This window comes from Aspergillus vadensis, assembly GCF_003184925.1.
Source record: "Aspergillus vadensis CBS 113365 unplaced genomic scaffold BO88scaffold_35, whole genome shotgun sequence".
In the NCBI taxonomy this organism is placed as follows: domain Eukaryota; kingdom Fungi; phylum Ascomycota; class Eurotiomycetes; order Eurotiales; family Aspergillaceae; genus Aspergillus; species Aspergillus vadensis.
Window position 1 is genome coordinate 241,068 of NW_020292073.1, and position 14,451 is coordinate 255,518.

Sequence of the window (14,451 nt, forward strand, 5' to 3'; positions counted from 1 at the left end):
AAGCCCGCCGCCCGTCATTTCTTCCCTGCGACTCTCCTTCCCCTCCAACCCCCCCCCCATTCAACACCCCCCTCCTTCCGGCTCGCTACCTACACATACATTACTTTCGCAACACGCCTCTCGACTTCATCGCTTTTGATAACGCTATATGCCCTTCGGGGATAACCCTCGCAGTGGCCGATCATGGAGGACCGAATTCAATTCGACATAAACGAGTCGCTGAAACACTATCTGAGCGACCCGGCCTCTGTCCCTACTCCCGATGCTGATCCAGAGCTGCTCGACTGCGAGACCGATCCGGACCAACTGTCTAGCGCTCTGATTGACAATGTCTTGAATCCCATCGTTGATGCGGTCGCGGAAAACCCAGAAGGACTGGCCCGATCGTCTTCTTTCGATTCGCTGCAGTTTCTGTTGAAGTGCGTCCTGTCCCCTGATATGTTCCTCTCGTCCTCAGGAGGTCTCCATTATTCATAGAAATGTTTCTAAAACCGGTAATTTGCGCAGGTATTGCTCGTTTTCCCCCACTAGGTCCCTCAGCAAGCTTCTTGATTTAATCGTTTCCGGCTTATCGGTCGAGGCGGACATAATACATGGGGAGCTTGAATCCGATGAGCAGGATGGCATACAGCATCACAAGCAGCTCTTGGAAATGTATGGGTTTCTTCTCCAATGGGCTCTTAGTGCCGTAGAGGTCAAAGCTGCAGAAAAGCCCACAGAGCCTGTACCCGCCCGCAGGGGCGCAGGGAAATCGGCCAGATCTAAAGCGAATGCCAAAGATGGAAACTGGGACTGGACCGCGCAGATTCAGATCTCGATGGAGACGATGTGCAAGGTGATGAAGCTTAAACTCAGCAGAATATTTTTGACGACATCTGACCGTGATACATTCATCAATCTGTTCACCCGCTCAATTTACCTTATCCTCGAAAGCGAACAACGCGTCAAGAGTATGAGCATTCGGATGCATGCATTCAAGGTCCTTTGCATCGCGGTTAAGCACCACGGCCATGCTTTCGGTAAGTTGCTCTGAGTCAGCTCACTGAGGTAGGAACCCAGTAACTAACTCACCAGATAGGTGCCCAGACCTCCATTGTACAGAGCTTGACATATTTTGAGCACCTCTCAGAACCTATGGCGGAGTTCTTGCATATCTTGGCAGAACAATATGATTATCCTCAGCTCTCGGATGAAATACTGAAGTACGTAGCCTACGGTAACTTGGATGTCCACAGGAACACTTCCGACTTACGTTTGTTAGGGAGCTTGGAAACAAAGAATTCAACTCTAATGACACACGCGGTCCTAAGTCGGTGTCAGCGTTCATTGTGAAACTCTCAGAGCTGGCCCCACGACTTATCATCAAGCAGATGACTCTTTTGGCTAAGCAGCTGGACAGCGAGGTGATTACGCATGCTCTCCCATCGTGCCAGTTACTGAGTATCTAATATTCTATAGTCATACACCCTTCGTTGTGCGGTAATCGAAGTCTGCGGGAATCTCATCGCCGATCTAAGCCGGCAAGAGGAGCGTAGTGACAACTACAAAACGCAGATAAACGCATTTTTTGATGTGCTTGAAGAGCGCTTTCTTGATATCAATCCTTACTGCCGGTGCAGGGCTATCCAGGTTTACATGAGGATTTGTGACCTGGAACAGAAATTCCCCAAGCGACGCCAGGCTGTGGCGGAGCTGGCAGCAAGGAGCTTAGAAGACAAGAGCAGTAACGTGCGCCGGAATGCGATACGATTGCTTGCAAAGCTGGTATCAACTCACCCTTTCAGTGTCATGCACGGTGGGCAACTCTCGCACAAGGAATGGTCAGCTAGACTCGACACTGTGGATGCTGAATTGAATGCGTTGAGACCCCCCGAGACACCTGGCTTTGATGGGGCGGATGCATCGCATGTTGACAGTGCATTATTGGATGATGCCACTCAATTGCCGGAGGACTCCCCATCTAAAGCTTCGGGATTGACAGAGGAAGAGAAAACCACAGCCATTAAGAAAGCTGCTGAACAGGCAGCTACTTCCGAGCTGCTAGCACGGCTACAGCTCACCAGAAAATATTACAATGAAGCCATCCGGTTCATCGAAATCCTTCATTCCTCATCTGGCTTGGTCGCTCAGCTATTATCGTCGAGGAACAAGAGTGAGGCCATTGAGGCCATGGACTTCTTTGTCGTGCTCGATGCCTATAAGGTCGAGACCTCCCGTAGCGGGATCCGGCGGATGCTGCGACTGATATGGACGAAAGGTAATAGTGACGAAGGCAAGGGAGTTCAGACTCACTTGATCGACTGCTATAAAGGACTTTTCTTCGAGGCTCCAGATTCGTTTAGTCCCAATGACGCTGCAAATTATATCGCGCGAAACATGATCAGTCTAACGTTTGGGTCAACGCCCGCTGAACTGACATGTCTGGAGCAACTATTGAGTACTATGATGAGGGCTGGCCACATTTCAGATGCAGTTATTGCGAAGCTCTGGCAGGTCTATGGTGTGCAAAAGAAAGAGATATCAAAGACGCAGCGTCGAGGAGCTATTATTGTCCTGGGCATGCTTGCTTTGGCAGATCCCGAGGTCGTCATCAAAGAAATTGAGACAATGTTGCGCATTGGCCTTGGAAGCCTGGGCAGATCTGACCTCGTGCTTGCAAAGTATACATGCATTGCATTGAGACGAATGGTGCCAGGTCGCCAAGCAAAGTCCAAGGACGTTGGTATCCCCAAACTGGGCAATGACCATGCGGTTTTGACGAAGCTCGGGGCTATAGTCGAAACGATATCTGATAGCAAAGAATGGTACGGGGTGGCAGAACAAGCCATTGGTGCTATTTATGCCCTGTCAAAGCACCCAGATGTCCTGTGCTCTGACATACTGAAACGGAAAACTAGATTCGTTTTTCAGCCACAGCTTCAACGATCCCCTTCCAAAGTCTCAGATGACGGAGAAGAACAACGACCTGAAACGGCTTCAACGGAAGGTCAAGGAGCAAAGCAAGAAACATCGTCTACTTCTTTATCTCAGCTTCTTTTTGTTGTCGGTCATATTGCCATTAAGCAGATTGTTCATCTCGAATTGTGTGAACTTGACTTTAAACGCCGCAAAGCAGAACAGGAGAAGAACAAAACAGCCAATACCTCCAACCAAAAGAACGACAATGCCGAAGATGATGAGCTTGACCTCATCGGTGGGACTACTGAAGATGACTTTCAGGATGCCATGGCACATATTCGAGAACGGGAATTGCTATATGGCGAGAATTCGCTCCTATCCAACTTTGGGCCGTTGGTTACAGAAATTTGCGCGAATAGCAACATCTATGCCGACCGCAACCTTCAGGCGGCGGCAACTCTGTGCATGGCCAAGTTGATGTGTGTCTCGGCAGACTATTGCGAGAAAAACTTGCCACTTTTGATTACCATCATGGAGCGTTCTGAAGATCCAACGGTCCGCAGTAACGCCGTGATCGCTTTAGGAGACATGGCAGTTTGTTTCAACCATTTGATCGATGAAAATACAGACTTCTTGTATCGTCGACTGAACGATGACGAAGCTTCGGTCAAGCGCACTTGTCTCATGACGCTCACATTCCTTATTTTAGCCGGTCAGGTCAAGGTCAAAGGGCAGCTCGGCGAGATGGCTAAGTGCCTCGAGGATGAAGATAAGCGTATTGCTGACCTTGCTCGCATGTTTTTCACTGAGCTGGCGGGCAAAGACAACGCAGTCTACAACCACTTTGTTGATATGTTCAGCCTTCTGAGTGCTGAACGTAATCTCGAGGAGGCCTCATTGAGGCGTATCGTTAAATTCCTGATTGGCTTCGTTGAAAAGGTAACTCACCATTGGAACACCTCACATGAAATAACCTATGTCTTCAAGTGCTAACCATTTTCGCGCTCGCAGGAGAAACACGCCCGGCAATTAGCTGAAAAACTGGCTGCTCGACTTCCCAGATGTGAGACCGAGCGGCAATGGAATGATGTTGCTTATGCCTTGTCACTTCTTCCTCACAAGAATGAAGAAATAACGAAAACAGTAACTGCAGGATTCAACAAAGTTGTCACGGCGAACGCCTAGGCTGATGAAATTATGCTTCATAATGATAAGTTGGGATTTTGGTCTCTACATCGGCGCATCAATTGGGGCCCAGCGGCGTTTGAGGTTGGGTGTCTGCGAAGGAACTACGGATGGATGTGCTTAGTTTCCTTTTCTGTGTTTTGCTTACCCTCTTTTTCCTTCATTTATCTCGTGTTCAGTATATGTAAGGGGGACTGACCTTCATCGCCTGATGAGCAGCTAGTCCCAATGGAATTGTACAGTGGACCTGGGTTTCCATGGCTCCGATAATTTGTGGAACTTCACAATGATCAAAAAGTCATTGACATACTGCATGTGCTGCGGTAATGATCCAACTGCTTGCAAGGCACCTACTGTAAGTTGGCAACGGCCATAATTGTTGGAAAAGAATAGAAAAGAAACGCCAGTCGTGTCCGAGATATCCTGCTAGGCCGTATGTTGGGTGGGATAGGAGGCCAAGAAAAGAACGAAGTCCCTCAGTGCAGCCATTATTCTATCTTCACGGTTGTAGAGCCTTTCTTGACGATAGCTTGTATTAACGAATTGGCCCCGCCACTGGATAAAAGAGATCTAAAATCATCAAATGCTTTCTTCCTATGGGCACAGCAGACAAAGGTGTAATCCCGAGGCAACCAAAAGAAGATTAGGAAGACCGAACAAACGAATACCTCTAACTATATGTCGCCAAAACAATTTCTTCGCATACGCCAGATTCAAGTGATTGCGTCCACATACAATCGGACCTATAAAAATAACGCCTCTATGCACCCTTCGTTACACTCTCGTTCAACCTATAATCACCGCTGCGTAGCCCTTCAAGTACCTTCAGCCCTTCATCTGTTAGCTCGGGTCTTCCCAAAGGTGTAACAGCGCCGGTGAAGAAACGAGGCTGCCACGTTTCGTTCTTATTCTGACGCTCTGCGGCCTTTTGTCGTTGTCGTTCCTCGATGTCTTGCTTGAGCTTGGTAGCCTGGCCGTACTTTTTGTCGACGATCGCTTCGGTGACCAAAGACCAAAATTTGCGAGATTCGTTGGATAGTTGACTCTCTTCTGGGGGCAGCGTCTTCGCGACTGGGAAGAGGGGTGTGACATCGATCAAAAGCCGAGGTTCGTTTGTGCCGGCCAACGTGTAGAAAACTTGTCCATGCCAAGAGCCACTAATCCGGGCAAGAACATCGCCTTCGGGTACATCTTTGATTCTCGTAGTCACATCCTTATCCGGATCGTACTGGAAGATCACACCCTCAACCTTATTCTGCGCCCGACCGATCCAGCCCTCCTCCAGGTACTGTAAGATGACCTTGATGCGCGTCTTCGCACAAGTGATGTAGCAAGTGTCCGAGACAGAGATCGCCAAAGCGCCTCTGAGGAGACCACCGAGATGTGCTGCAGGATGAGTCAAGTGGTATTCCTCATCATCTCTGTTTTTCAAGTTGACGAATATTCCCAGGTTGTGCTGGCCAGGAGCGACCCGGATGCTGGTGCCGGTGAACTTGGCACTGATCTGGTCGAAACCACGCGCCGAGACTCCTGTATCCGGGCAGTCTATGAAAAAGGCCGAAACCGGAGGGTGGTGAGAAGTTTGTTCAGTTAAGTAGCATATCTTGACGGAATCTGCGCTGCTATTCTTTGCGTTGGAGGAAGTTTTGGGAGTCGGCGAGACTTCTGGGAGCGTCTGATCTACTTCCCAAGTGCACTAATTCCAGGCGAGTCAGAACATGCCATCAACTTAGGCCACGAGGGCTCTGCTTCAAACCTACTCTGAAAAATTCCCCCAAGGTAGAATTGTACGGCTTGCATGGTTTGCCTTTGATGTATTTCTGTGATCTGGTCAATGACCTGCCACTGATTGACAATGCAGACTGAATGAGGGCAGTATACCAAGTCCTTGGTGAACCAGAATCTCAGAACCTCCAGCGTACGTCCCAGCGGATCTTCCGATTGACCAATGCTGTGACAACCATGTCAGAGAATAACAAGCCCTAATGATGAACAGGCTATCTTGCTGACCTTGCGAAGGCCTCCGGTCTGTCTAGGTAATTCCAATATTCTGATTGAGGAAAGGAGGTCTAGATTAGCATTCTGCGAAGGGGAGATGACTCTCGTGCGATAGATAGCACAGGAGACAGCTTACCCAGATTTGGTGTGGGTTCTAGAAGATGCGCAGGCAATGAGAAACGAACAGACGCGATGTCGGCTACTCCGACGAACCTGGCAAGACCATCCAGACCTATCAGCACAGACTATCGGAGAGAGGTACCGGGCAGTGAGCAACGGTGTAGCCCATATCAAAATCCCACGTACTTGCGGAGAATGGACAAGAAAGTCTTCAACTTGGAAGAATCATCAGGTGCCTTCTCAGGGGTTTCTTGGGCTGTAGTTGAAGACATGATGGCACTCTATGCGTCTGGGGATAGTATAGCAAATCTGGGAGGGATAAGAGAGATGGTGTTCTTTGCGTCGCTTGTGGCGAAAAGGGTCGATGGTGAGTGTCGGAGCGAGATCTGCGGTGTGCACCGGGCAGGCACCCAGACGATCACAGGACTTGAGTGATGGAAAGGGGAAAAAAAAGAATAGGCTTGCACAGCGAGTACAGGCGCGGGAACAAGCAAGTAGATGAGGACCAGCCAGAGATAGCAACAAAAGCAAGGCAAGAAAAGAGGCCGAAAAAGTGCTGGAGAAACGATAATAAGAAGAATAATTAATGCGGCGGGCGCGTGCACTGACTTCCAGGCGGTGACGTCCCTCTTGTCTTTCTACGTCACTGTCACCGACACACGCAATTGGTTGGGAGAGAGGAGAGACCAAGAACGGACTGACTAAGAAAGAAAAGGGGGGTAAAAATAAAAAAAAACGAACGAGTAGGAGTTTACTAGTTAAGATAAAGAAGAAAGCAAGACAAAACAGTCAAATAAGTAGTCACGCAGGCCAGCCTGCAGATAATAACCGTCAGTGGCACTGGCAGTAGTCGGATCTTGCTTGTACTCCTGAATTGTTTGAAGTGGGGATTACCCACTGATTCATGTAGATAAAGGGGACGCGAAGAAGCATGGAGAGAAAAAGGGGGGGGAATGAACAGGGTGAAGGAAAGAAGTACTAGTAATAGTAGTAGTAGTAGTACTGTTAAAGGCCGCTCGGCCAACTTTAACTAATAGTTTACTACTCTGTACTTGTGTTCAGTAGTAGTAGATAGTAAGGGAGCATTCTGCTGAAAAGATGGGAAGGCCGCGGAAAGAGACTGGGAATTCGGAACCGAAACTAGAATAATGATGGAAAAGAAGGAAGGCTGTCGTCCAATCGGCGCATCACGAGGCTCCTTGTCCGGCCCTCCTTGGGCTTTACCCGTACTAGTGAGTAAGTAGAACATTTATGTAGTAGGTAAACTTTGTTCTTCCCATTCATTCATTCTGGGCACACTACACACATGATATACCTATATGCAATATATCAAGCGAAAGTACTCCGACCGTCCGTATGGGCTTTCCATCCGCTTTCCATCCGCTTTCCATGTTTTACCTCATATCATGACACCTCCCACAGCCTCCATAGTTTCGATGACCGAGTAATCAAAGTCACCGGACAGCAACCATCATCTGTCACAAGAATACTATCTTATGTCCATTCAACGCTAATGTAGTCATCCGCGGTGGAGTGCTCCTAGGGCACGCTCTACGTAGAACAGTCAAACATTATTTTTCTTCCAATCCGCTTTGGTGGAGAAGGACGACAAAGCAAACGAAAATGACAGGATGTTCTGATGGAGTCTTCACAACAAGTCCTCTATCAGCCTTTTGCGTGCTAGAAAGCGTAGCCATGTTCGAATGGCCGGCCCATAATCATATCTTCGTCCTTCAGCATAGTCCTCATCCGTTTGCTGCGACTGTTGCTCTTCTCGGATTGCTGCTCGTAGTTCCTGTTGAGCATGACCTAACCTCTGCCGGTGATGATTAAGTTCTTCCACTGAACATGTCTGGTATTCTCTCTCTTGTCTTTCATGGATGGTCACTTGGTCGATGGTTTTCCTTGTCAACGCATAGCCTTCATCCGGTCCCAGGATGGTATTTTCGTATATCGAATCCGCCAGAGTGGATTCAAGACCAGCAGAGCTCTCGGGAATTGAGGTCAAGCGCTCTTGAATGATTTCTAGGCTCCTTACATTGGCAGCTAATTGATTGACAAGCTCAGGGAGCGGATCTCTAGCAACACTCAGGATAGAAAACTCTATCTGATCTTCTTCATATGCCTCCATTCTGGCGCGAATATCAGGCTTTACCAGGCTCAGCCAATCTTCATCCGATGCGCAAGAGCCTAAAGATCCGGCCCAGTCAGTGACAGTTATTTACCGTAATAGTCTTGATTTGACTTACCAAGCGCCTGAGGTTGACGTTCTAAGCCGTCGAACTTCCAAACTTTACCCAAGGCAGGGACGAAGGCAATGAAGTGAAAACCCGCGTCTGCTTTATTATCAGCGGGCTTGTACTTGGCTGGTCTACTTCGCTTGGATGTAGCCTCAGCTTTGAGCTGGTAGTCTGAGCTAAGCATGTCCATCTTCCTGCTGCCAGATTAATCAAGTGAGTGTCCAGTGGACGAAGCACTTACCTGGCGAATGAATTATGTATTCTCTTGACGAATTCGAAGTTACTTATTGCATCTCCCCTCAGTGCGGGTGTGAAAGGCATGGTAAAGTCTTTGAAACTCTGCAAATTCTCCCCAAGGTCGATATTGGTGATGTTGTTGACGATGTTTAGAAGCGCCACACTGGCGCAAGCATTGCTGGCTGTCTGGGCTAGAATGTTAGTGACAAGCTCCAGGGCTAGATCTGTAGATAGGGAAGACTGACCTGATTAGCAAACCAGAGGCCCTCCGGGCAGCTTGCTTCTTGCTTATCTGGATCATCCTCGCGCCAACGGAACAGGAAAATCAGACCATATATGGGTTTACTGTGGGTGTATAAGGTCTTGGTAAACAATAAACTAGATCATGGTATGGCACTTACTTCAGAAATGCCATCATCTCCTCGTCAAGCGACAGGACTTCTTGGATTTTGATCCCCTTTACTCCGAACTCCCGGAGCATCACATTGAAAATAGCCTGCAGAGAGATTATCAATCATGGCACTCAACACAGTGGGAAGCAAAGGAGATATCGGTCATAGAGCCATACAGGTTCAGAATCCAGCTCACAGAATCCATTCCAGGAATCCTGCTCGAATTTCGATGCCGGTGAGTAGTAACCGTCCAAACACTCAATGCCATCGCCTACAGTGGCAGTTGGCTGGGTTCCAAGCCGTCGTCGTTTGGCCTGATGGGTCATGATGCTAGTAGTGGTAGGTCCCTAGCTAGCTCGGAGGTTATAGATAGTGAAAGAGGAAAGGTGGGAACCGAGCAAAGCATGGATCCACAGAGCTGGTCACCATACAGAAGGGACAGAGATCAGGAGAAATGGACCGTAGTCTTACTGACGATAGGGAGAAGCATGGAAAGGCTCTCTCTGAGCCTACTTAAAGGAACCAGCGTGTCAGGGTTTGTCGTGTTACTAGCTACCTGCCTGCCTGATAAAAGGGAGGATGGAGGACTAGTCGTTGTGTAACACATTTACCGGGGGGACTACTACGGAGTACACTCCGTAGACTATTACACCACGTGTACCGAGTACTGGGATACCAGGTACTTACGGCTTCCCGCCGCATCTATCTACTCCGTAGATATGGAATGTCCAGTCCGGAGGCGAAGAAGTGGCCTTGTATATGATTACAGAGGAGTCTACTACGGCTCCCGTTGCATCTCAGTAAGGTCTCCCGTGGATAGTAGTAGGTAACTAATTTTTATACCAGTTACTTGAATCTACAGTAAGCGACACACGCGTTTGCAGACGCGCGCTCTACTACTAGTACTAGTTTAGTTAGCGACAGCATCCAATGGGCCTGCTTCCACCCGTACAACACGTGATCTTCATACATCATTAACGGGATCCGAGCTGCAAACTGGAGCACTTCCGACAGCTAAAAGCTAAACCCTTGCATTTACTTATTACTCTTGTCTAGGTCCCGGTATTTCACCACTTATTGTTCGGGACTTTTCACATTGTCAAGCACATTTACCTATTTATAAAGGAATCATAATAGGTTTACAACGCGAGTACGTTATTAGTGTGCCAAATCTCGCCGAAGTTCTCTTTCCAATACGCGCAGCCCAAGCTACTCACTAGCCTGTTTTCTTTTCCCTCGCGCTTTCTTTTTCTTTCGCAACATCGAACGGCTCAACAACCATTTCCCCCCCTGGTGTGAGTCCAAGACAACCGCCGGCCTCAGCAACTCTCGTGAGTTATTAATCCCAGATTTTCATAAACCATCCTTTCTAGAGCACAAAAAGCAAAAAGCTCACCCTATTACGTTTACTATAGGTCTTTGTGATCTTTTTTTGATGACCGCAGCATGCCATGAACGGTACTCCTCGACTTCGGTCTGCTTTCCCGCAGACACCACAACGAACTCCGAAGATCAGAGACTTGAGCTATTCCACATCTAAACCGAAGCCCCGGGATTTGGAGCAGACGAAGAGTCTTTCAAAGATACCCGCACAAGATGCCAATCGACCACTCATACCAGTAGGGGTTATAGATGCCCCGTCGCAGCGACTCTACATTGCGGCTTTTTATGTAGCATTAAATGCTTGGCGAGTATACGAGTCTTGGACGGCATCCGATGATTTGGACTCGACTTGGTTATTCCTTAAATGGGCTGCTGTCGATGGTGTCTTTCTCTTCGGTCTACAGGCGTTGCGCATCCCGTGGCTAGAATGGGCTTTTCCCACTACACTTGCAATCTTCATTATTCACGTTGTCGGCAATGTATTTCTCATGTTTCGAATCCCAGTATGCTTGTCCACGTCGCCGCAGTAAAACAAAGAGCTTGCTAACTTGTAATTAGATCCCGGTTGGGACATGGATCGCTGGCATGGTCAAGTTGGCCTATGATAGAGAGCTGTCCATTTCTGAACGAAGTGTGAAGCCTGGTGATATCATTCACAACGCATCTCTTATTCTAGGAAAGCAGATCGTTCACATACTCCCCGAAGGGTAAGAGCCCCTAGTTTGGCAATTTACATATCTCTTTGTATACACTAACAGAATCATGCAGTTCAGCTATTCTAAACCCAGATCAAGTACCACTGTGCATCGATGCACAAAAGACTGCCATCGATTTGCCAATTCGAGTCAATCAAACGGATCCTATCCTTATCGAGTTGTTACGTCTAGATTACGACACCGGCGCGAATGAAACGATCGTACTATCGTCTAAGCAGTTGAAACAGATGAAAAAGCATGCAGAGAAAAGGCACCAAAGCTCAAGTCCAGACCTTCATCGAGACCTTCTCTATTCAATTCGGCGACCGGGCATTTATCGCCTGCAGAGGGTAGTAGATGAGTCTAACCTTGATGTACACATGCGCTCGTCTGATGCTCTTGTTGTCACTTGTCCCCGGGCGCTGGTTAAGAATTCGCACACTCATAAATGTCGAGGAGAACTGTCAAACCTGATACTAGCGGTCGAGGGCACGCCGCCATTGAAGATTAAGTACAGCAGACAAGTGAATCATCTTGACCGAGGATTTTCGTTTCAGAACATACATCCCGATAATTTGCGCTCGCCATTGTTGGGTCAGAGAAATTCCGGCATCCTCTTCAATCTCAGAGAACCCGAAGTCGCCTGGGCTCAAAGCCAAATCATCGAAGTTCCGTTGAACGAGTCACTGAATGTGGGCGGTGAGTGGCTCTACAGCATTGAAGAGGTACATGATGGTGCAGGGAACATCGCAAATTATTCGGCACTTTTGGATGTATTTGATCGCTCCTCGACCAAGTCTCTATCACAGTGGCATCAATTTTCAGTCCACGAGAGGCCACGCTTGTCTTTGACTGGCTGCAATGACCAGAGCTTCCTAGAGGTTGCACGTGGCGACAGCGTTGATCTTCCCTTGAAATACCACCCTTCTGGTCAAGGCTACGCCAATGATGGGCCCTTTTCTCTGGTGTACTCGTTCAGCGGTAGCGATCAAGAAAGTCCAAGTGAACAGCCTAACAAAGTTCGTCAACTCACACTCAAGAGTCTCGACCAGAAGCCTCAGATCAAGGATCCGGGTTGGTACAGCCTGAACTCAGTCTCGAGCCAATACTGTTCTGGAGAAACGCTAGAACCCTCGTCTTGTTACCTGCGCAATCCTCCGGAGCCTGAACTGGCTATTAGGTACGAGAAGATCTTTGACAAATGCGCTAATAACCCTGTCGGTCTACTCGTTGATCTGGACCTCACTGGATCGCCACCTTTCCGGGTTCGATATGTTGTTGAACACTCGAAAGGCGTGGAGACAAAGTCCCAGACAATTGACGGACTGCGTGCTCAGCTGGATTTCACCCCTTCAGAGGCAGGCGCCTATCGTTATCGCTTCTTGGACATCTCGGACACTGTTTACGCTCCGCAATCTCTCAGGGACAAAGTACCAGTCCTAGAACAAGATGTGAAACCTCCAGCTTCTGCTCATTTCCTCGGCAATAAGGAGGTGCGCAAGGCTTGCTTTGGGGAGCCAGTGTCCGTAGACGTAGCCTTCTTAGGTGAAGCGCCATGGACGCTGCAATATGAGCTCGTCCACAACGGCAAGAAGACGAAGTATTCTTTGGTTTCCGACAGCGCAATGGCCACAATCGTGACAGAAAAGCTCGTCAGCGGTGGCGAGTATGCCATTGTGCTAACGGGCGTCAAGGATCGTTCGAACTGCAAACGGACTCTCAGGGACACTATCAAGATTGATGCTCGCTCGAAGCCACCGCACGCGTCCTTCGGCCAGATTGAAAAGAGTAAAAAGTACTTGGCTTTGCAGGACTCCAAGCTTGACATTCCGGTCAGACTAAGTGGGGAGAGGCCATGGAACGTCAGATATCGCAACTTGGATACCAATTCTGCCGTTCTTGAGAAGACATTCTGGCAAGAGAACAGCATGCTCACTGTTGCTCAAGAAGGGCGGTACGAACTCGTGGACGTTGCTGATAGCTCTTGCCCTGGCTCTATAGACCAGTCAGCCAACGTCTTTGAGGTGTCCTGGATACCTCGCCCTCATATCACGACAGTGGATGGCTCTCCCGTTGGCGACGATGGCCATGTAACAAAACGCGACGTTTGTCAAGGCGAAGATGATAGTCTTGAGCTTCGGCTGTCGGGTAACCCCCCCTACGACATACAGTACGAGCAGCAGCGCAAGACATCTCGTGGTTCACCGTCAGTCAGGCTACAGAGTCTGAAGACAGCTCTGAACGCTGCCTCCATGGAAATGGACACGTCAGAACCTGGTTCCTATACATACAAATTTACAGAAGTCGGCGACCATCTTTACGACCATGATCCTCGCAGCCGGCCGGTTGTCGTGACGCAAAGGGTAAACCCCCTCCCCTCTGCACGTTTTGACTCGCCTGGTCGTATCTACGGTTTCTGCAAAGAAGACATCAGTGGCGAGGAACTGATACCCATTACTTTGGAGGGTGTACCGCCATTTTCCCTCGAAATCTCCATCAAGCACCACTCGAAAGCCAAACCAGAAATTGTGTCAATTCCAAATATCAAGTCCAACAGGCATAACCTGCCTATCCCACGACGCCATCTTGAATTGGGCCAACATGTCGTCAGTATCCGCAAAGTGAGAGATGCACGTGGATGCCAGCAAGAGACCGAATTTGACTCTTCTTCGGTGAGGGTCGCGGTTTCGGACGTGCCCACAATCATCCCTCTGGAATCAAAGACCGATTACTGTGTCGGCGAACGCCTGTCTTTCTCATTGTCTGGTCACGCTCCATTTGACGTGTTCTATACATTCGACGGTGCATCCAAAAAAGCTACTTCCAAGACCACGAATTTCCGTCGGATTGCTGAGCGGCCAGGAGTCTTCACCATTACCGCTGTAGGTGACGGGGCGAGTGGAAAGTGCAAGGCACACAAGAACATAACAAAGACGATTCATGAGATGCCGAGTGTCAGAATCAGTAAAGGTCAAGTCTCCGTTGTTGATATACACGAAGGAGGAGAGGCCGAACTTCAATTTGAGTTCTGGGGCACACCTCCATTCGAGTTCACGTATGTCGCTCATTATTTTGCCTCCTGTATATCATTATGGTTTAACTAATTACTTGTTAGGTATATCCGGAGCTCGAACACTCGAAGGGGCAGAAAGCCCGAGATACTTGATATCAAGCACGATATCTCTCACGAGCACACGAAAAGCATCAAAACATCCGATGAAGGCACCTATGAAGTTGTCGCAATCAAGGACAAATACTGTTCTTTTTCTTCGCAAGAATCGATTGAGAAGACTGAGAAACCAA

General features: G+C 48.6%; 4 protein-coding genes across 4 annotated transcripts; 2 read left to right on the forward strand and 2 right to left on the reverse strand.

The window, feature by feature from the left end:
* Positions 1–53: 53 nt before the first annotated feature.
* BO88DRAFT_439134 (condensin subunit YCS4) lies at positions 54–4,396 on the forward strand. Its single transcript, XM_025709702.1, has 6 exons — positions 54–419; positions 508–1,019; positions 1,079–1,202; positions 1,262–1,403; positions 1,459–3,837; positions 3,910–4,396. The coding sequence occupies exons 1-6, from the start codon at positions 184–186 to the stop codon at positions 4,081–4,083; spliced, it is 3,567 nt and encodes a 1,188-aa protein (XP_025557707.1). The 5' UTR covers positions 54–183; the 3' UTR covers positions 4,084–4,396.
* On the reverse strand, positions 4,355–6,473 carry BO88DRAFT_375527 (putative oxysterol binding protein (Orp8); the record flags this gene model as incomplete). The annotated part of the gene is made up of 6 exons (XM_025704337.1): positions 4,355–5,779; positions 5,844–5,903; positions 5,965–6,034; positions 6,094–6,133; positions 6,218–6,294; positions 6,388–6,473. The coding sequence occupies 6 exons, from the start codon at positions 6,471–6,473 to the stop codon at positions 4,844–4,846; spliced, it is 1,269 nt and encodes a 422-aa protein (XP_025557708.1). The 3' UTR covers positions 4,355–4,843.
* Positions 6,474–7,492: 1,019 nt separating this feature from the next.
* Positions 7,493–9,644, reverse strand: BO88DRAFT_398413 (ubiquitin C-terminal hydrolase 37). The gene is made up of 6 exons (XM_025705316.1): positions 9,247–9,644; positions 9,080–9,174; positions 8,924–9,023; positions 8,683–8,864; positions 8,451–8,635; positions 7,493–8,391 (listed from the first exon to the last, which is right to left on the reverse strand). The coding sequence occupies exons 1-6, from the start codon at positions 9,394–9,396 to the stop codon at positions 7,850–7,852; spliced, it is 1,254 nt and encodes a 417-aa protein (XP_025557709.1). The 5' UTR covers positions 9,397–9,644; the 3' UTR covers positions 7,493–7,849.
* A 713-nt stretch (positions 9,645–10,357) lies between these two features.
* Positions 10,358–14,451, forward strand: BO88DRAFT_193338 (putative nuclear envelope pore membrane protein). The gene is made up of 3 exons (XM_025701830.1): positions 10,358–10,956; positions 11,012–11,160; positions 11,222–14,451. Exons 1-3 carry the CDS (start codon positions 10,522–10,524, stop codon positions 14,250–14,252), a joined length of 3,615 nt encoding a protein of 1,204 aa, XP_025557710.1. The 5' UTR covers positions 10,358–10,521; the 3' UTR covers positions 14,253–14,451.